The 22,946-nt window shown below is 44.2% G+C and overlaps 2 protein-coding genes across 2 annotated transcripts in view; both read left to right on the plus strand.

Moving 5' to 3' along the window:
- The window catches only part of LOC308146340 (protein kinase C beta type-like), a 33,409-nt gene extending 32,322 nt beyond the window's left edge, over positions 1–1,087 (plus strand). Inside the window, exons 16-17 of the mRNA XM_080518111.1 lie at positions 317–457; positions 932–1,087. Of these exons, the coding sequence (XP_080374237.1) occupies positions 317–457; positions 932–988 (198 nt within the window). The 3' untranslated portion in view covers positions 989–1,087. The remainder of the gene's footprint in view (positions 1–316; positions 458–931) is intronic.
- An 11,131-nt stretch (positions 1,088–12,218) lies between these two features.
- On the plus strand, positions 12,219–20,021 carry LOC308149437 (voltage-dependent calcium channel gamma-3 subunit-like; the record flags this gene model as incomplete). The annotated part of the gene is made up of 4 exons (XM_080521169.1): positions 12,219–12,429; positions 17,027–17,110; positions 17,334–17,474; positions 19,456–20,021. The coding sequence occupies 4 exons, from the start codon at positions 12,219–12,221 to the stop codon at positions 20,019–20,021; spliced, it is 1,002 nt and encodes a 333-aa protein (XP_080377295.1).
- Between the last annotated feature and the right edge of the window lie 2,925 nt (positions 20,022–22,946).

The following is a 22,946-nucleotide window of genomic DNA, read 5'->3' on the forward strand; positions in this document are numbered from 1 at the left end:
ATAACATTTACACACCATTAGAAATTACATTATATATATTATTATATACGAGTGCACAAAGTAGCAAAATACATGGTTGATAATATACATATAGTTTTGTTATTTGACGGATGCCGTGACTACAGTCAGTGGCTCATATCACAACTGATTCGTTCATTAATGTATTCATAGAGAAGCTTTAAATGTGTTTTCACAACTGAACAATACTGATGACAAAAGTCGGAAAATGTTATTTTCCTCAGATCAGTGGATGAAAATGTCACTTGAATGTGGGCTAAAGGTGATCTCGACCCGTGTGTGTGTGTGTGACTTGCAGCTGATGACCAAGCACCCAGGTAAGCGTCTGGGCTGTGGTCCGGAGGGCGAGCGGGACATCAAAGAACACGCCTTCTTCCGCTACATAGACTGGGAAAAACTGGAAAACAAAGAGGTCCAGCCGCCTTTTAAACCGAAAGCTGTGAGTATCTTCGCACTCGTGGCCTGTTTAGTCCCGTCCGACCGTCACTGTTTAGCCGTTACTCGCCGCCAGGAAGAAAATAACATGTTAAGTGGAACGTTCAAGGTAAGTTAGACTGGGTTGGCTCGCTCATCCCCCCCCAAACCCAACCATCACCTGCCATTGGTCACGACGCCCACAAACACAGAGTCGGGGGTTTGTGAGTGTCGTCACCAATGATGAAGCTGCGACGTCGCCGGCTCGCATTTTGACCAATGGAAATCCACGGCTCCGGCTGTGAGCGATTTGATTGGTTGATGTCATGTTTTAGTTGTATTTCTCTTTTTTCTCTTTGTTGTTGTCATTGTCCCCCCCCCCCCCCCCCCCCCCCCCCCCCACCCCCCCCCCCCCCCCCCCCCCCCCCCCCCCCACCCCTCATGCTTCATCAAACTCACTCCATCCCCTCCATCTCTCTCTTCTTCCTCTCCATGGCAGTGTGGGCGTGACGCAGAGAACTTTGATCGCTTTTTCACGCGCCACCCCCCGAGCTGACCCCCCCCAGATCAGGAGCTTATAGCCAACCTGGACCAGGAAGAGTTCCAAGGCTTCCTCATTTGTTAACCCCTGAGTACTCTCACACCACCCACTGACCACGCCACATATGCACCGGGTGCTTTAGTAACCCCAAACCCCAAACCCCAAACCCCCCCCAACACTTCACTCACTCTACAACAAACAAACTGTTCGTCAGTCCTGTCCAGACTGCATTCAGCAGGGGGGGAAACTTTACACAGAAATCTGGACATTTTGGGAGGTTCTGGCTTTTCCTGTGGGGAAGACGCGCAGAGCGACATCGGTCCCAGTGGCAGTGTGATTAGCTTAGCTTAGCTTAGCTTAGCTTAGCTTAGCTTAGCTTAGCTTAGCTTAGAGTTTTGTCAAAGCTTAAAAACATGGTGATCAGAAGTAACGGCCGTCTCTGTTTATCGCAGTAGATTTGCTTGCATCTTAGCCGTCATCCTGATTCACACTCACTGATACGGCAGCGCCACAAACCTTCACACACTTCAGGAAAGCTGCATTTGTAAATGCTATCGAGTGTCGTCTGGTGAAACAATCAGCCAACTGTACATGGGGGGGGGGGGATGTCGAGTCGACAGCAGAAGGGAAACAAAACTTTTTGTCGTCTCTTGTTTGATTGTGGCTGAGCAGCATCACAACCGTTACTTTGACTCAGAAGTAAATGTCGAACCTGGTCTATATTCTCTGAGCTGAGGAGCTGAACGCGGTTCATATTGACTGACGGCGGCAGAGTTTTCTCTTTTGTTTCGGTGTGTTGGAAAGGTTTTCTCCTCGAAGCCACAGGCTTTCAACCACATGGAGACAATTAGCAGACCTGTGTCGACGAGCAGACGACAAAAGTTTATTCAGATTTACTTCCAAGTATGTTGGTGGGAAAAAAAAGTTTCCCTCCATCCTAATAGAGGCAATTTGGCTTATTGCAAATAACTCATAAGATAGAAATGCAGACAAATGCATCACAGACTAGCTAATAAGTGTCAATGTGCCAGTGGGGGTGGAGGGGGGGGGGGGGGGGGGGGGGCTGTGTTTTCCCACCAGTATTTTCAGTTTGACTATAGTTTAGCCCGTCTGGCTGCGTTTCCCTCTCCGGCACGATGATGTTGCTCGCTGCTGAATGCTGCCTGGCCAATCATGCCGGTCAACGTCAGAGCGTGAACCTGCCGTGCCCCCCCCCCCTCCCTGTAAAACTGCATATCGATTATGGCAACGTGCCAGTGATAATGAGTGTAACTATGATCACATGTTGGTGATTCGAACTGTAAGTGAAAACTGACCATCTGCTTTGCTATGATCGTTCCAGTACTAATCAGTTTCCTAACGTTGATTTTACTTTTGTCCATAGGACCAAATACTTAAACACTTTATGTTCAGTCAGTGTTGTGGTGAGCTTATCTGCACTTTTTCTTTCTTTCTTTTTTTTTTTTTTTTTTTATAAAATGTATATTAATTTGAGAGGATAGAAATCTTTATACAGGTTATTGACATTTTGACTGAAGGCTCATTACTTCTCATTCATTCCTGAACCCGTTCTCCACGTCACACTGCCTTTTTCACCCGGATAAAGACGCACGTCTTCACTTGTAAGCGACCGTCATTGGAGACCTCCACAGGCAGCGAGGTTGTTTAGGGCCTCGCCGGGCGGCGGGTTTTTCTAGTTCCACAGACAGGATGTCCAAAAGTGCCAAAATAAGGTTCAGAATCACGGGGATCCGGAGACAAAACGATCCTCCACAACCGTGAAGGTGGGCGGATATCTAGTGCCAATTTGCAGTACATGTGTAATTATTACAAAATGCATCAATAACGTATCACTTGACCGACAATAGAAAACCCTCGCAGAGTCATTTTCATATATAAAAAGAATTGTCTGAATTGTATTCTACTTTTGTAACCGTGTAACAATGCAGGGTAGTAACAACGTGTCAAACCTTCTTCTTTGAGCGCATATCAGTCAGAGAGGCGACGTCGGACACGAAGGAGACGGGCGCCTGCAGGGACGCTAGTAATAATGACGAGTCGAGAGACGCGGCAGATTATAATAATATATGGATGTATTACGAGTCGTTGATGAGAGCGGTGACCGGAGGAATAGTTTCTGTGGGTGGCAGGAAAGCTGTGGATTGTGTAAATGTCCTGTATGACTGGAAACTGATAATATACTCACTGTTGCCTCCCAGACTCCTCCTGCTGTGTCGCCTTGTTACTGCCGCAGCCGCACCTGAACCCCACACGTCAACATTTTTGGGCACGTAGGTTGAGAAGGTTTGATGAGAGGCTCCGTCCTACTCTCGTTTTCGGTAAGACGCGTGGCGGCCGCGAGACTCGGGGAGCGAGGAGGCCTGAGCCAACACCCCCAACGCTCGCAAAAATCTTCGTCCGACTCGGTCGGCTAAAACCCGCGATTCTCAACCGGTCTGGTTTCTCGACCCGTCGACTCCCTTCAGTGACGAGCCGCCACCAAGTCGAGGGAAATATTCCACTTTTCTCATTTGTCAAATTAACATAGGGTGCAATTTGAAGCCGCGGATTTCGAGTAGAATAGTGGAGTCATCCAACACAAACTTAAGATTAATAATAATAATAGTAATATATTTTTACTTGTATTGCACATTTAAGAAACTGCATTAAAATGAATAAGAACACTTAAAAAAAAAGTGTTATGTTGAATTGGCTGCATTTTATTTCAAATTAAAACTCTGGTGTGGAGACAAAAAGTTTCTAAATGGAACTGTGCATGCACACTAATAAAATAAAATGCTCGGGATACGGATGTCGGTTCACACGCCGCGACGTCTTGTCCTTTATCCTCAAGATACTAAAATCCATGTCTCATATTCTGCAGCATACTTGTGTTTTGCCACGAAAAACAAAGTAAATTGAATTTACAGCACATGGATTAATTTTTTTTTTTTTAATTTAACTGTTTGTCCACGCTATAAGCTCCTTGGGGACCCAATTGTGGGCCTCAACCCACCGGTTGAGGATCCCTGAGCTTGTCAGACACGTCGTCTCCTGGTTGTTGCTTGATATTCAGGGTGGAGGTTCTCATCCTGCTCTGCCCATGAAACCAAATAGTCGATAAGCAACACATTTTATATTCATGTATCTTGAACAATTTGGCACGTAGTTGTAAACGGATACAAAAACTGTATTTGTGAATTTCACATGTTGAATAAAATGGCACATTTGTGAACATAAACTGACCCGAACCAACATTCAATAAGTTTGAGGGCAAATGCTTTGCTGCTAAAGGTAGTTTCTCTGGTGTTTTTCATATAAAAGCCTTTTAACTAATCATGTTGGGGTTTCATCGCTTTTTATTTCTTTAGAGCTGTCAAACAAGTACAAATATTTGTACTCAATAATCGCACAGTTTTTGTGAATCGAATTACGATTATGTGATTTTGAATTCATCGAGCATGAAAGGAAACAGGATTTTTCACATTTCATGTGCTCTGAACAACAGGTGTGTCTGTCTGGTGTTAATTCTCCTCAATCTGGACTGGCAGGCTCACTCTTTCAGGCCACGAACACTTTTGTCTGCACCTCATCCTGTCAGCGGTAAAGCCGTCATAATACTAAGTGCTGCTCAGTGGTTTCATGTGTGACATCACGTGAGCTTCATAGGAACCAGGATTGGCAACAATGAGCCTGACAGTCCAGACGGAGGGCAAAGAAAAACCTGTCGTGTCGCAAAATCTACTTAAGGCAGTCCAGCCTTGTGGAGACAGAAGTTTACAGGTTCTAGTCATCTGTATCTCCACAAATCTGGATATGCAATAAGAGACTTTATTGCAGACTCACAAATATACACAAAGCAAGACACGTCTCTCCATGTGCACGCACAAGAGATGTTGTCTCTATTGGCTCCATCGTTGTCCACTTTCAACTTTGCAATAAATTAAATGCGAAGGTAGAAATCAGTTTGAGGACAACTGAAGTGCGATATTTTTATTTTTGTATTTCTATAACTTCTTCATTTATTCTTGCTAGTTCTCGACTCTTCCCAGGTCCTAAAGTCACACTTATGATCACTCCTGTACCACATTTCCTCATCTGCTCGCAAACAACTACACTGTGGTTTCTTAAGTAAAGGTTGAGGTATTAGATACTCATAATTCCCACATAAAAAGAAAGTGTTACACACACACACACACACACACACGTCACTAAGCTGACTTTAGTGGGGAAGGTGTGGACGAGTCATAGAGGTGGGCAAAGTTTTAAGGCCCTCCTCTTTTCAACTGGAAGCCCTGTGATGAGACAAAGGAAGGAGGTAGGAAACTGTGTGTGTGTGTGTGTGTGTGTGTGTGTGTGTGTGTGTGTGTGTGTGTGTGTGTGTGTGTGTGTGTGTGTGTGTGTGTGTGTGTGTGTGTGTGTGTGTGTGTGTGTGTGTGTGTGTGTGTGTGTGTGTGTGTGTGTGTGTGTGTGTGTGTGTGTGTGTGTGTGTGTGTCTTGCCTGGGGCTCACTGCTTCACTTCCCAATGTGAAATCCTTTTCGGTGGTGGTTTGTTCTGTTTAATGGATCCCTCCCTGTTCAGGAGCTCTGTCTCTCTGTCTCTCTCTAAACTTTGTTGTCGTGGATCTTTTCTGCATCTGTGCTGTTGAAGTGGCTCCGGGGGGGTGGGGGGTGGGGGGGGGGGGGGTCTCGTCCATCATTTCACTGTTTCTGAATTTGTCGGTTGGGTGTATTAGTCCGTTTTTCCTTTTCTCTTGCTTCCTGGCTTCTGTTTAAAACCTCCAGGTGATCAGAGTTGACCTGGACCTGGTTAACTTCACAAAATATAAAAAACAAACACATAGATTGACTCTGATTCGATTCATGACCTCAACAGGTTGTCTTTAAAGGAGTCATATTATGCAAAATTCACTTTCTAGAGGTTTTCCAGCAGTAATAATCGTCCCCACACCTGGACGACGTCCCAGAAGAGAAGACAGTGTGTCCTCTCTCTCCCTGGCTTGTTCCGGGTTTTAAAAAGTGTGTTGCTCCAACCAGCCAATCAGAAATCAAACCCTATATAGTGTCATCGGGGGTTCAGCCAATCACAATCAAGGTAGGCTCCTCCCCCTTTGACTCCTCCCACAATCAGGCCGCTCTGCTCTGGCACATGGCACCACGAGAGGAAGTACTTCCTCCTCTTCCCAAGATGGGTGTGTGTGGGCGGAGCCAGTCCAGCTCACACAGACACAGCAGATTCTGAATGTAGCTCCTATGATCCAATATTCTAATGGAGGGAAATCAAGGAAAAGCTGGATTTGGAGCAATAAACTTTGAATATAATGTTTTAGGACCAATGAGACCAAGTGACAGTGTTGAAAGGGTGGATAGTATGACTCCTTTTAAAACAAGTGAGATTTAACTTTACCAAGAATGAAATTTGAAATCACTTAAATGTTCTGCTGCAATTCAGGATGGAAACACTGAATCCATGTGAGAATTCCTAATCGTCTGGATGTGGAACGAACACATCCTTCATCTTTGACCACATTCTTACATAAATGCATTGGGCTGCTTTTCATTGAACTTGTGTGGCGCCTGCGTTGCTGTGGCGTCGTCACGTGTGAAACCAAACACAATGACACACTGAAGTTCACGTGAACTGAGAGCTTCACCGGCTTTGACCTCCTCAGGACTTTTAGTGACCGTGTCACAATAATCCCACTGGATTTAAAGGTTTGAACAGCAAGCGGTATTTCAGACCTCACTTTGTTCCACCTCTGCAGATTATCAAAACGTGTGTGTGTGTGTCTTCATCGCTCCGCTTCCTTCTCTCATCCCTCTGCTTCAGTAGACTGTTCCTTTTGCTTCTCGACTATGCTTTCGTCTCCTAACTGCCTTGTTTGTGGGTGGGGGGACTATATCGTGGTGTGAAGTGGCGCGGCTCTTTGATCTCGTGTAAACGTCTCCCCGTCTCCCTCCTCCCTCCTCGGCAGAAATCTCGCCGGGACGTCGGCAACTTCGACAAGGAGTTCACCAAGATGGCCGTGGAGCTGACGCCGACGGACAAGCTCTTCATCATGAACCTGGACCAGAACGAGTTCCAGGGCTTCTCCTTCAACAACCCCGAGTTCATCATACAAGTCTGAGGAGTCCCTGGCGGCCGCACGCAGCCCACAACAAACTTTACTCCCTACGCTCATCACATGTCATCACCCCCCCCCCCCGGCATCAAGTAACACACATCTGTTAGAGGTGTGTGTGTGCGTGTGTGCGTGCGTGTGTGTGTGTGTGTGTGCGCGCTATTGATTTGCAGCTGTGTGTCTGTTTACTCAATTTCCCTCTCTTCGGCCTGTAAAAGTTGCGTCATAAACATTCCATGATCGATGTGTCACGTATGTGCGCGCACACATACACGTGTGCGCGTGTGTGTGTGTGTGTGTGGGCTGCAGTGAGTCGGGAAAGAAAGTTTTGAAATAAGTCCTGTTTTCTAACCTCATGTCTAAGTTAGTCCTAAACTTAGTCTTAAGCACGTCTTGTCTTCCAAATCGATGCAAAAAGAAAAGCATACATATATATATATGTGTATATATATATGTATGTATGTATAAATACCACTCTTGAAAAAGATGGGTAGAAGAGCGATATTTAAAAAAGAAAAAAAGAAGTATTTCTCTTGCTTAATCTCTCTTTCTCTTGTCTCTGGCACTGTGTGGCAGTGGGTTCGTGCTGTCGGCCTCTGCAGTCTTTGTGGTGCGGCTCCTCTATGCATGCCATGTTTGTCGGGTGCAGTAGTTTCTAGATTTGCTTTCGAGGCCGCGGGGGGAGGGGGGGGGGAGGGAGGGGGGGACGAACCCCGCCACGCGTCCAGAACTTCTCGTTGCGGGTCCGTTTTTTTTTTTGTAACAACCATGCCCAAGATCTTTCCGTTCCCACTCTGAATGCTGCGTACGCTATATCTCTTAACGCTGTCTTCACCGCGCGGCCCGGAGAGCTGGCTTCACGGAAGACCGCTTGTCCTCGGCAAGTAAATATGAGACTGAAATGAAACATATAATATAGATGTAATACTTCTGTATGAACTGTTTTTCGGTGTATGTGTACATAGGAACGGGGTCCAGAGGCAGAACCCCCTCCACCTCCATCCCTTCACTCACTTTGCTTCACACCCTCTTTTTAACCCGGGTACCCACTCCCTATCTCCTCCTCTCCTTTCTCCTCCTGTGCTCCACCTCTCCTCTCTTTCTTCTTTTTCTTCCCTTCACCAGTCCCTCCGTCTCCCGGCTAACATTCCCATCACACAATTTCCTGGAAATCGGATGAGTAGGATTAGAGAGAGAGAGAGAGAGAGAGGGAAGGAAGAGGGGAGAATTAAAACGTTTACTATGCAAAAGGCAGGAGGAGAGGATGAGGAGGAGGAGAAGAGGGCGTCTTTTATTAAGCAACCTGAGAAAATGGTGCAACAGGAGAGTATAAATGTGTTGCATGCGCCGTCTCTACCTGCGCGTGAGGGACGCCTTCTGAAAGATATCTACATTAAAATGGATTACCATAAAAACCACTTCCCTTTGTTTCTCGTGGTTCTTGGTATTGTTTGTTTTGACAACACTGAATAATGAATGTTTCTTTACGTCCAAACGCCGACACGTGTGGACAACTTCATGGAGTTTGAATCTGGCTCCGGTTTGTTCATGGTTTGCTTTTATACTTTATTTTTTCTTTAAAGGAAGAAGGAGGAAAAAAAAACCAAACAACCCTCCCATAAAAAGAGCCCCTGAAGTATTGTAAACAAATCCAATGTTCAAAATGTTCCTTTTGTAAGTCATCATAGCAATAAGTGCCATAGTTAATCATTTCGTTTCAAACCTGAAGGATTAAATTCTCTCATTCATTCAAGACGGATCTTTTCAGGAGCAGCAGGCTAACGGCTTTAATTTCTTCTCCCTGCAAAGGAGAACTTTACTGTATTTAGTACTGGACATGATGCACTGAAGCCCCCAGCGTGAATCAAGGCCACTGTTCGCCCCTGACAAAGTTTGATTATCATCTCTTAATTTACGTGGAGGCGCCTCATTGGCCGGTTGCTGCGTTGCTTTTACTCTCTTCACCCTGCATTAAATATGCATCGTCCATCTTTTATTCATCCATGTTATGATCTGTTGGTGGTCTGAATCCTGATGAGGTTTTTAGAATGGACACGTGAAGACGCCCCAACCTCCCCCACCGTTTAAAAAAAAAAAAATCATTTGAATTTGATATGACGGATTTATTATTCAAAATGCTAAAAATATTTTATCATCCCAGCTTGCATGTGAAGAACTGGAGACTTCACAGAGTATTTTAGTCCGTATCATGTCATCAGTGGCGTTTCTGGATGTAAACACTTGGTGGGGAAAGATTTGATTTCAGGTTTATTGACAAGCACTGCATTTCAAAGTAAAGTGGGTGCACCACCTTTTAGCCACGACATTATAACAGCCACATGGGCACTTATCCAGTAAAAATGTTGAGCCTTGGAGAAAGCTGATAAAAACATTGAAAAAGCCATTGAAAAAGAAAAGTCATTGACGTGAATTGAAGCAGGTCATGTAGTTTCAAAGACAAAAGTTCTTTCACCAGTAAAACTGCTAATTAGTTAGAATTAATCACTTTGTCAGTCATTTCAACCTTCACTTTCTCAGCTAAAATAAGTTTGAAGCTCGTACACGGAACTAATCGACCTAATTAATGTTGATTGGTAACTGTTTGTTAGCGTTAGCAGCTAACCAGCTGGTGTTTGTGTCATCAGTGTCTCAATCAGCAGCAGCCAATCAGCTCTGAGCTCCTAATGACGTAGTTAGTGGGGCTTCAGCCTTCAAGCCCCACGAGGCACCGAAATCACGTGATTCTTCGCTTCACTGCTGCAATACACACTGCGTGGTGGGGGAGGGGCCAGCAGGAGCTCCGCCCCTCATCCAACCATCGCTGTGGATCAGGAGGAACCAGAGCCTGAAGCAGCAAGAGGAGACCAGAACCAGGGACGACAGTCCTCACACTGGAACTATTTACTGTGTGAGAGGAAGTTTTGTTCACACACAAGGAAATATGGTGGATAGTCTTTAAGAATTAACAGCATCGTTTGCATGCAGTCCTTTCTGATGACACCAGGTGGCGCTCAGCCCCTCCTGCCTCTAATGACCAGCCCCCCCCCCATCATGTAATAACGGTGCAATATGTAATCAATGTAATACATTTTCAAGTGGATATGTAATGCTGCTGCCTCAATGTCACCACATTTTGTGACAACTAGTTACATATTGCAACAGTTTTTACAAAGTGCAGATGTGCAGAGCCGCGTTATGTAATGATAATACAATAATGCAACACATTTCCATTATATAATAATCTGCATTTTTTAATAAACGTTGCATTTTGTAATAACTTGCTAAGTATTGCAACATTACAAAATGCTCTCCTTTTTTTGTCTTAAAAGAAAATGTAATAATTTGGTGTGTTAATTAGAAAAGCCTTCAATCAGAATAACATTAAGCTTCCCAACTTAATTAGGATTTATTTATGAAAAAAAAAAAAGTAGCCTAAATTAAAAGTAGCTGTATTCATTATAATGGTTAACTTAGCTATAAACTAAAGCCGTATTAATGAATTATTACTGACACAAAATGTACTCGGGACACTGACATTTTGCAAGACAAACACATGAAATCTACATTGTTATTATATATAGATATATGTATCTATATATATATAGATATATATATATATATAGCACTATTATTACATAATGTGACTCTACACACCTGCATTTTGTAATAACTGATGCAATATGTAACAGGTTATTGCAAAAATGTGGCAAAGTTTATTACAAAATGCGACGTTATTACACAAGGAGTTGTAATTCTATGACTGCACAGGTTCGACACTACGCCACCCTGAAGCCTACAAAACTATATAAAGCAATTAAATCCACAGGAACATATAAAGTCCAGCTCTTCCTGCCCCAGCGAGCTCTGCGATTAACACCACCGCTGGAACAGCTGTCCTTAGAAATGTCCCAAATGTATCAAACTGATTTAATCCTTTCCCGTCTGATATCTTTCAGCCTGAAGTAAATTAACTGATTAAAAAAAGAAATCTGTTAACATCAATGCTACTAGATGAGTGACACTGAATTGACTGTAGGTGTGAAGGAGACAGGAGTCCCTGGTTCTGCCTGCAGGACGGACTGGAAGCTTGTTCGAAGCTTCACCTTCACCCCACCACCACTTTGGGATGAAACAGGATGGACACATAAAATAAAGTAAATGACAAACACTCTTTTCATTTTTTTTTTCAAAACAATAGCACAGTGAGAAAATACCCAACAATTCCTCTACCGTTTCTTTTATTTCCACCCAATGCAAATAAAACGTGTTTTCTATATATATACTGTGACCTACACTGAACACAAAACAATTAAATATACTGTTTGTACGTCCATCCATCCATCCATCCTTCGTTCATATTACTTTCTTCAGATTCAGGTCGATGGGTACTGGAACTGATTCCAGCTCTAAACTCCACATTCTGGTCCCACAGCCTGGACTCAGTGAGGAGAGGCCAGCTCACCACTGCACCAGTACAACCCCCCCCCCTGCAACATTATTCATTTATTCATTCATTCATTCTTTTTGTATTTTGAGGGAGGGGGGGGGCTGTTTTTGAAATTGTGCCTCAATGTGTTTTGTTTGCTGCGTCTCGCTTACATGAGTGGAGCTCTCCATGGTGCTGAACTGGTTTCAGTCATCACACACACACGCACACACACACACACGCGCGCGGGCAGGCGGGGTTATCCTGCACACTGAGCAGAGTGCAGCTGCATTAAAGCAGAAAGTATCCGGAGAAGCGCTGATCAGTCAGTCAGGCTCTTCTCTCGTGCGTCTGACGCTCCGCTGTTTCTTCATCTTTGCCGCTTGTTTGGGGTTTTTTTTTTTGGTTTTGTTTCATTTTGTTCTTTAAACTTTGGAAGTCCCGTTTCCCACACTCCAGGACAACGACAAAAACAAAAAAAAAAAAGACAAGAAAAGAAAGATGAGCCGTCCTGACAGCAGCAGTCCAGCGGAGCTCGGAGTTTCCACAAGATGTGCGCTCGGGCTGAACTTCCTCACCGGATGCGCACAAACATAGAAACACCAGGAGCGACTTTTGGAGAGTTTGTGAACCGGAGGAGGAGGAAGAGGAGGAGGAGGAGGAGGAGGGGGAGGAGGAGGAGGAGGCTGGGCCGACATGAGGCTGTGTAACCGGGGTGTGATGATGCTGCTGACCACGGCGGGGGCGTTCTGCGCCTTCAGCCTCATGACCATCGCCGTGGGCACCGACTACTGGCTGTACTCCCGCGGGGTGTGCCGCTCCAAGGGCCTCAGCGACAACGAGACGGTGCGCAAGAACGAGGAGGTGCTGACGCACTCCGGGCTGTGGAGGACCTGCTGCACCGAGGGTACACCCCCCCCCCCCCCCCCCCCCCCCACTCTGTTACACCACATCCAAACTTCCCTGTGGAGCCTTTAACATGTCAGGCAGCAGTTTAAGGATAAATGCACCTTAATGCCAATATGTTGTACACCCATTTATTGCGCCAAAAAAAGCTTGCAGTAATTTTCATGTTCTTAAAAAAAAAAAAGGTTAAAAAATTAAATACCTTCTAAAATAAAATGCAGTTTTTTCCCCCGACTCAAATGGGATTTTGCGGCAGGGTTTGCAAGAATATCCACAAAATCTCCAAAAAGATGTGTAGATAGATGATTAGGAGATTCAGTGCCTTACAAAGAAATAAAAGCAGTACATGAAAGCAATTGTTATTGTCTGATAAGTACAGGTATAAGTTATAAATGGCATGAAATATTTTAAAAGTCTCCCACTGTTACCCTTTTAAACAAATACAATGAAGAAGCTAATTGCTTCTTCATTCTTCATTTTGATAACAGAGAGCCAAAGTGACATGATCAAAGTTCTAAAAATGTTTGAACTGGTCTTTAAATGCAGCTGTTGACAGATGTAGCACATGATTCACCTGATCACTGCAGCTAAACGCTGGGGAATGAAGAGGATGGGAAACGGATAAAGCATTCAGTATCCATTTCTGGTTCTTTCTTTGTTTTCCTGGCAGAATGTCTGCAGACCAGATTGGAGATTAATTAATAGTTTTAACATCCAGCAGTAGGAAGTGTTTAGAACCTGCTCAAGTATTTACAATGTGGTTAAAAAAACAAAAAAACAACCAACGTTTCTACAGCTAATTGAGAGTTGGTAAAGGAAGATGAGTACAAATATAAGAATAGTAAGCAAAATGTACATTTGCAGTATATTATACAAAAAAATAATTTGACTTCCAGGTTATTATCACTGATTATTATTTAAATATCATTGGGTTGCTGGAGTCAGGTGAAGTAGAGGTACTTTCAACTGTATCTCCCAAAGAATTGTGAATTAAAGGTTTTCTAAAAGTCTCCTGCTGTCGCCAACAAAGTGGTCCTTCAGTAGATATGAGAGAAATATTGATAAGCGTGTACAGCAGTGCTCCCTGAATGTAAGATATCAGCCGTACGTCAATCATTTGGATGATTGAGATGTTCAAGCTTTGGATTTTTTGTTTTTCTTTAACACACGGGGAAAAAATAGACTGTTAAAAATATATTGAGGCTGATTCTTTCTTTTCCTCTTTGTCGTTTTGTTTGAACATAAACAGTTTTGCGCTGCAAGAAAAACAAAAAGCGACTGAATGAAAAAACACTTTCCTGGAACCTGCATCAGAGACGTGATTGGTCTTAGAAGCTTTCCTGATTGGATTTTTATTGTTGAGCAGGAGGAGCGCGAGTCTCCAACACCAAATGGATGAAAGAGACTTCTTTGATCATTCATGGCTTCATAGCAGCACACGTCTCCGTCTCACTGCTGGTCCTCCGTTTGAATAGGAAATGCTCCGCTTTCTTATTTATGCCTCGTTGGGTTTTGATCCATCTCTTCCTCTCCGCCGCCACAGTCTCTCATTTGGTTGAAGTGACGCTTGATAAAGGAATGTTTACAGTTGATCAGTGGCTCTGCAGCACAACAACAATCAGCAGTTGGAGGGTTTCAGGAGGAGAACCGCTCTGACTGCTTTCTTGCAGGAGGGTTAGGTTTTCAGTCGTGGTTGTGCTGGAAATGGTTTGTTTTTGTAAACTTGTATTTTGACATAATTATATTATTGCATCAAAAGTGTAAGAGTCGTACCCCACACTCATGTTAGAACTTTTTAACTTCAGCTGACTTTGTAAAACTTTAAAACTAGTCGTACAGTTTAAAGAATAAATTAGTCAAAATGGTTACAGAGACGTAATAATTTACCCACTTTTAAAACCTGTTTGTGTTTGATCTGAACATATTGTGCTTTCATTTCTTCTTCTTCCTCTTCCTCTTCCTCTTCCTCTTCTTCTTCTTCTTCCTCTTCTTCTTCTTCTTCCTCTTCTTCTTCCTCTTCCTCTTCTTTTCCCCTTTGTCTTCCTCTTGCTCTTCTTCTTCTTCCTCTTCCTGCTCTTCTTCTTCCTCTTGTACTTCTTCTTCTTCCTCTTCCTGCTCTTCTTCTTCTTCCTCTTGCTCTTCTTCTTCCTCTTCTTCTTCTTCCTCTTCATCTTCCTCTTGCTCTTCTTCTTCTTCTTCCTCTTCCTCTTGCTCTTCTTCTTCCTCTTCCTCTTCTTCTTCCTCTTCCTGCTCTTCTTCTTCTTCCTCTTCTTCTTCTTCTTCCTCTTCCTGCTCTTCTTCTTCTTCCTCATCCTCTTCTTCTTCCTCCTCTTCTTCCTCTTCCTCCTCTTCTTCTTCCTCTTCCTCCTCTTCTTCCTCATCCTCTTCTTCCTCTTCCTCCTCTTCTTCCTCATCCTCTTCCTCTTCTCTCTCTTCCTCTCTTCTTCCTCATCCTCTTCTTCTTCTTCCTATTACTACTACACTGGTGTGGTGGAACATTGAGAACTCTCTCTCTTGACACTGATAAACTATGTTTGCTTGGTGATGAAGATGTAAAGGAGAAACTTTGTCCTGCTGACTGTTTAAGTGGCACCAACTATCTCTGATGAAGACTTTCCCGTTACTCTGAACAAACCAAGTCTAGTGGACACGTTTCCCTCACGTCACAGAAGAACAGGACAGGAATACGTCTCGTCACGACATTTTCTCTCCTGACCCGCTCGCCATGGCCGAGTTCTGACCGCCGAGCCAGTTGTGTTTTGGTAACCATAGTGACGGTCACACAATCAATACCACTCAATCGGTGCAGCACACAGGGACACATGAATCAATATATTCCTTGTGTGCAACCGTTGAAAAGCATCGCTGGGTCAAAGTTTACCGCGAGCAGGAAGCACAAATCCAGATGATCTTCACAGGATCAAAGTCTACAGGCCTCCGATCGCGACCGTCTCTTAATCACGCTGTTGTTGCAAATCTGCAGCTTTTATAGTCCTGGGGAGATGCAGAGGAGGACATTATAAAGTGTGGAAAATGTTGGGAAATGTGTAGAAGTTTTCGGTCCTTCGGTGGGACTGCAGAGACTTTGAGACCCTCGGCTGCTTTAAGTTGTCGTCTCTATTTCTTATCACTTTCCTGTTCTCTTTGGAATTTCTACAAGACCTGCTGGAACTCTCATGGAGAAGCTAAGATGGTTTCTAGACACTGTGTTGACCTCCCAACCTGAGTGTGTTCCAGTTTTTGTTTGTTCAAAGCTGAAAAAAGCTGTTTGGAAATTGTGATCCAGAGACACGATTGTAAAGACCTTAATTAACAAGAAACTTGAAATTCCATTTTCAAAGGTTTGTTATCACCAAGTGACACGGTCTCTAAAGTGTTTAGAAGCATCGTGGATGTAGAGCTGAACAGAGAGGACAAGGACACATCGCCAGGCCTGTAAAAGAGTTGTAGACTGCTGCTTTGAGCTGGAATCAGTAAAACAACCAAATGAGACGTCATTGATTACTGTCAAGAAGGAAAACCCTAAAAACTGCATTATTGTTTGTATACGCCCCCATTGTTTACTGTCTTTGCGATAAAGTCTCTGGACAGATGACACTGGAGTGGAGCTCCTGGAATAAGCAGTGCATCACTTTGTTTATTGGTCAGAAACTAAACCCTGTTAAAAGAGTGCAGCTGTCACATGAACAAGCATGGTGGAGGGACCATCATGCTCTGGGGCTGCTCTGCTGCCTTTGGCACTGGAGTCGTCGCATGTGGTGAAGAAGCACTGAAATCAAGCGCACTAAAGCTGGTTGGTGAGATTAACGTACTCTGGGTTATTGAGTGTTTGAGCAAAACAAGAGGGCAGTTAGTAAAAGATACAAGGAAATCAAACCCAAACCAGAGAAGATATGGAACTCTGCCTCAATGAAACGATTATAGAATCATCAAATCATTTAAAGAGGGATATTTATGAAGAGTGCACTTTCTATCACTCTCTCTTTTAATAACACGCTCTTCTGACATTCTGACTATACAACCTGCATTCATTTACATTTTCTCTGAAGTCACTGCTTGATAAGTGTCATATCTTCACATGCATTTGATTCGGAATCGTGAACTCAGGATATAACTTTTTTTCAACCCCAACTTTTTAAAGTTGGGGTTGAAAACTGTAATTTTACAGTTTTGCAGACTTCTAAACGTCCTCACTAGCATCTGATGTGAGTTTCATTGAGAGCATCTTGACGTTGTTTAACTTCAGGAAGGATGCTTCTCTTTGTTCAGGCGGAGCAGCTTGTGACTTTTGTGTTGAATAACCACAAAATGTGTGAAACGACCATTAGAATATCAGTGCCTTTCCTATGAGTACATGATGTATTCAAAAGTTACAAGTTACTGTTAGAGACAACCCTGCAGAGGCCTTTTGCTTCAGCTGCTGTCCCTGTTTGTTTTTAGCAGATACGCTCATTTGCACAACGTCTAGCGTTTTCCAGCGGAGGCCTCGGGACGGACATGTATTGAAAATCCATAGTTTCTCTTATAGTAGGCATCGCATGACGTAATGTAATGAACACACATTGAACGCACTTTGTATTGCCTCTGATGTGCTGCAGGTACATTTCGCGGTGTTTGCAAAGACATTGATCACTTTGCTGAAGACGCAGACTACGAGCAGGACGCTGCGGAGTATTTACTACGTGAGTAAACAGACTTCACTTATATGATGCTTTTTCTTATCAACGGCGTGAGTTCAAAAGTTACATTTTCGGCCATGTAACTGTGAGAACCGTAGGGAAAATCATCAAACTTTGAGGGTTGTTGTTGATGTTCATAATGATGTTACTGGCTAAATAAATGAAGACGTGGCTGCTGGGATGACACATGGACGACATGACGTTCTCTCTCCTCTGGGTTCCTCAGGAGCAGTGCGAGCCTCCAGCCTCTTCCCCATCCTCAGTGTGGGACTCTTGTTTCTGGGAGGCGTGTGTGTCGCTGCCAGCGAGTTCTACAAGTCACGCTACAACGTCATCCTCAGCGCTGGGATACTCTTCGTCTCCGCAGGTCACACAGAAACACAAAACCTCCTTTTTGTGGCTGAAATATATAGATATATACATATACATACATATGTATGTTTTATTTATCTATTTATTTTTAAAGTACAGTGTTTATATGGAATATTTGAACACCGAGCCAGAATGACAGTTCTCCACGTCGACAAACAGTAAAATTGAGGAAACTATAGCAGCAGGGCAAAGAGAAAGAGAAGAGAAGTGAAACATGAATAAAAGAACTAAAGTGTAAAGGAAAGAGAAAAGACGCTGTTAAAGACGCTGTCCTGCATGAAATGATTCATTGCTTCAATTATTGTGTTCTTCAGATTGATGCTGTTCTCTGTTTTAAAAGAACTCTTAGTCGGAGCGGTCATCTGATATTGATTCATGAATTTTTGATATATTTGGTTTGGATTTTGGGGACGGCAACTTTTGACCGCCCTACTAAATGTCGTGGTGCCATGTGCCAGAGCAGAGCTGTCTGATTGTGGGAGGAGTCAAAGGGGAGGAGCCTACCTTGATTGTGATTGGCTGAACCCCCGATGACACTATATAGGGTTTGATTCCTGATTGGCTGGTTGGACCAGAACAATCCAGGGAGAGAGAGGACACACTGTCTTCTCTTCTGGGACGTCGGTCCAGGCGTGGGGACGATTAGTACTGAAAGTGAATTTTGCATAATACATGTATGACCCCCGTTAAGTAAAATAATCTTCTTTTTTCTTTTTTCTTTAATAAACTGAAGTCAGCCTTTTTGCTCTAAATAAACAAGTCAGAATTCTTTTTTCCTTTCTGATCGCTCCCCTGCCAGGCAAGTCTTTTTTCGTTTTGTTGTCGTCCCATTCTGAGGAAAAACATACGGGGACACGAGAACACAATCCTGCAGTCGACTATGTTTGTGCTCTTTGTTTGTGGCTCTGCTCCGCTTATTACGCTATCTAGCTATATCTGTAGTGTGTGTGTGTGTGTGTGTGTGTGTGTGTGTGTGTGTGTGTGTGTGTGTGTGTGTGTGTGTGTGTGTGTGTGTGTGTGTGTGTGTGTGTGTGTGTGTGTGTGTGTGGCAGTCGTGCAGAGGGAGACACAGAAAGAAGATGAGCTGCGCAGCTGGTAATGATATAAACTGACGGCGCCAGCGCTGTCATGACCTGCAGAGGAATTGGGCCACATGGAGAAACTTTTCCCCACTTTTTCTCCTTCGTTTCCTCGCCTGCATCAGAGTTCTGTGGACGTGTGGAGGGGAAGTGGTCTGGAGATGGACGTCCTCCCTCACCACTTGTGGGACTGTGGGCCGTTCAGAAGGAGCTTCCTCATATCATTTGTTCAGTAAATGAGGCCCGAAGCGCAGCAAATGTTGTGCACGGGGAGGAGAGATCAGTGGCGTCCGGATGGTTCCTGAAGCAGCAGAAGATCAGACATAGTTTGGATGTTTGGACGGATATTTTTTTAAGTCAATTCCCTGTGTGACAGGAGGCCATTTTAGAAACCTGAGAACTGGATTGACGATACCTTGATGAGCAGCGTGGATATTTTCACTCCCTTTAATCTCACTATGTTTTTCAAGTGACAATTAGTTTTCTGTTTTCTTGAACTATCCGGTAAAACTCCGTTCAGAGTCCATGACCACAAATTTCTGACTTTGCTGCTGCTGTTTATTTTCAACCACAAAATACAAAATAAGGTTTTCCTGTTCACCACACTCAGCTATTCTATTGGATCATAATCCTGGAGTGAAAGAGGGAGACACTTTTATGTGTCATCAGCATGTTTAGAATAACACGTTTTCCTTGAGGAATTCCACGTATAATTCTGTTCAGGCCACAATGGAAAAAAAAAAAAACCTTTAAATGTTTTCAGTCCATCGTTTCAAATGTTCCTTCCTTTTCCCAGTGTGAATAATAGTTTGTATCTATTTTGACGTCTCTTCTCTCCTCCTGTACTCAATACAAGTGCGATTAACCGGTTCCATCCCTCTGAAACTTTCCCGACAGGCCTCAGTAACATCATCGGCATCATTGTGTACATATCAGCCAACTCTGACGACCCCAGCCAGAGCGACAACAAGAAGAGCTACTCCTACGGCTGGTCCTTCTATTTTGGAGCCCTGTCCTTCGTGCTGGCCGAGATGGTGGGCGTCCTGGCCGTGCACGTCTTCATCGAGAAGCACCGCCAGCTGCGCACCAAAGGCCGGCCTTCCCTGGTGAAGCCGCCCATTTCCCGCAGCTCGTCCTACTACCGGAACCGCTACTACCAGAACCGCAGCCGGCGGTACAGCCACAGGAGCAACCACAGCGTGGGGGACGCCAACTCCTTCCGGGCGTCGCTGGCGAGGGACCGGGAGCCGTCGATCTCGGCCGAGTCCAAGGTCACGACCCTGACGGGTTTGCCCACGGCGGTGACAGTGGGCTCCGAGTTCATGCTCTACGCTCTAGCCTCGCCCGTCAAGGACGGGAAGATCGACTTGGCCGTCGACGATTTAACAACTTCAGCCGCTCACAACAGCACAGACATGCTGCAGGGGAACTGTGCTTCCAACAGGAGGACCACGCCTGTCTGAGGGGGGGGGGGGGGGGGGGGTCAGTCGGAGCAGCACATGAAATAAGAACAGATTGTCTGGAGTTGAGTTTTATTGACCTGCAAATACTTTGTAATTTCCTGTTTAGCAGTGACAAGCAAATAAAAAAAGAGAAATGTGTAAAAACTGGTCAAACTGAAAAATCACTGTCAAGCAGAATTTGAAAATAGATTTTCAAAATGATGTAAATCGATAAAAACTAAAGGGGTCATATTATCCACCCTTTCAACACTGTCACTTGGTCTCGTTGGTCCTAAAACATTATATTCAAAGTTTATTGCTCCAAATCCAGCTTTTCCTTGATTCTCCTCCATTAGAATATTGGATCATAGGAGCTACATTCAGAATCTGCTGTGTCTGTGAGAGCTGGACTGGTTCCGCCCACACATGTCCATCTATGGGAAGAGGAGGAAGTTCTTCCTCTCGTGGTGCCATGTGCCAGAGCAGAGCTGCCTGATTGTGGGAGGAGTCAAAGGGGAGGAGCCTACCTTGATTGTGATTGGCTGAACCCCCGATGACACTATATAGGGTTTGATTTCTGATTGGCTGGTTGGAGCAACACACTTTTTAAAACCTGGAACAAGCCAGGGAGAGAGAGGACACACTGTCTTCTCTTCTGGGACGTCGGTCCAGGTGTGGAGACGATTATTACTGAAAGTGAATTTTGCATAATACATGTATGACCCCCGTTAAGTAAAATAATCTTTTTTTTTCTTTTTTTAAAATAAACTGAAGTCAGCCTTTTTGCTTTAAATAAACAAGTCAGAATTCTTTTTTCCTTTCTCATCGCTCCCCTGCCAGGCAAGTCTTTTTTCGTTTTGTTCTTTAACTAGTGTCGTCCCATTCTGAGGAAAAACATACGGGGACACGAGAACACAATCCTGCAGTCGACTATATTTGTGCTCTTTGTTTGTGGCTCTGCTCCGCTTATTACGCTATCTAGCTATATCTGTAGTGTGTGTGTGTGTGTGTGTGTGTGTATGTGTGTGTGTGTGTGTGTGTGTGTGTGTGTGTGTGTGTGTGTGTGTGTGTGTGTGTGTGTGTGTGTGTGTGTGTGTGTGTGTGTGTGTGTGTGTGTGTGTGTGTGTGTGGCAGTCGTGCAGAGGGAGACAGAAAGAAGAGGTTGTTGTGAAGAGTAGAAGGCACATACATCTGGGAATGACATAACTGACTCTAGTTTGTCCCTGTCCTCCTTTTTTTCAGGTGTGGGGGCGGGGGGGGGGGGGGGGGGGGGGGGGGGGGGGGGGGGGCTACATAAGCGAGGAGATCGAAACCCCATTAAATGCATTAATAATGGCCACTATCTGTCTCTCACTGCGCCTGATTGTGCGTCTGAGTGTTTATTGCGTAAGCAGGTGAGCATCCATTAGTGTAACAAATGGCTCTGCCCTCACCCTCGTGTCACTTGAGTATTTGTTTACATTGAATAAAGTTTATAAATCCACAGAGTCTTATAAATTCGTGCTTCGGAGAGGAATCCTGTGTCGGTCCAGGTGCGTGGTGTCCTTTGTCAAGCAGGCGTCTCATGTGCGCGGATGAGAGGATATTTAACTATTTGTCCTTTCATAAATGAGCACAGGGTAAAAAATTTCCTCGTCTGGAACAAAGACATAAACATCAGAGAGAAAAAGGACTTACACGTGCGTGTGCACATGCATGACTGAGCGTGGTTCCAAACGGCGGCAGGCCGGACAAACAGTCCAGACGAGCAGCAGGAGCCGGACCAAGGAGACCTGAATCATCGTTACCATGGCAGCAGCCACTCTCAGCCGGTCGCTCCGATAAGCGCTTATGAAAATGTTCTGTCGGGAAATTACCTCAAAACTCCATCATGTAAGTGTCCAGTCAGAATGTGAGCTGTAGGTTGTGAGCGCTTTTATTTAGACGGCGATTTGTGGGATTCAGCCCACAAATACTCAACATGCAAACCCAGGGGATGTTCTCACCGTGAGGCCAGGTGGGAAGTCCGACTCCGACCCCGTGATGATCTGACACAACCCTTTCTGGTTCATATGATGAATGAATAAAAACTGGCTGCTCATCGTCAAACTGAAGCGATCATGCCGCTCAGTCATACATGTGGGCACAATAGATCAGATGCACTGAAGTGACAGCTTTTTCTTGTATTTGTAGACACAGATCTGGTTTTTACTGAAAGTCTGAGGTGAGAGTGCTTGTGTGGAAAGCACAATATAAATGTGAAGGTGTGGCAGTGGTGAGATTTGAACCAAAGGTTGTCTGGAGTTGAGTTTTATTGACCTGCAAATACTTTGCAATTTCCTGTTTAGCTGTGACAAGCAAATACAAAAAGCGAAATGTGTAAAAACTGGTCAAACTGAAAAATCACTGTCAAGCAGAATTTGAAAATAGACTTTCAAAATGATGTAAATCGATAAAAACTAAAGGAGTCATATGATCCACCCTTTCAACACTGTCACTTGGTCTCGTTGGTCCTAAAACATTATAGTCAAAGTTTATTGCTCCAAATCCAGCTTTTCCTTCATTTCCCGCCATTAGAATATGGGATCCTAGGAGCTGCGTTCAGAATCTGCTGTGTCTGTGTGAGCTGGACTGGCTCCGCCCACACATGCCCATCTATGGGCAGAGGAGGAAGTACTTCCTAGTTTTTCTAACTAATTGAAGAGACGAGAGCCTTCAGGAACCGGGTCAATCGAGTTTTTTTTTTGACCAATCACGGAGCTTCCTGCCCAACAATTCCAACATTCTCGCTTTTGTTTGTTTTCTTCATGAATCGGCGCCGTTTGATCAAGTGAAAATGTAACATCCAGCCTCGGAAATCTAAAACAATTAGAAGAATATTGATGATGTGTTTTGTTTGTAGCCACTCGGAACTAATATCCTAATATGTCCCTCATATGGGAAACGTTTTTATTGTTGCTGAAGCGA

This window comes from Blennius ocellaris (genome assembly GCF_963422515.1).
Source record: "Blennius ocellaris genome assembly, chromosome: 3".
Classification (NCBI taxonomy): Eukaryota; Metazoa; Chordata; class Actinopteri; order Blenniiformes; family Blenniidae; genus Blennius; species Blennius ocellaris.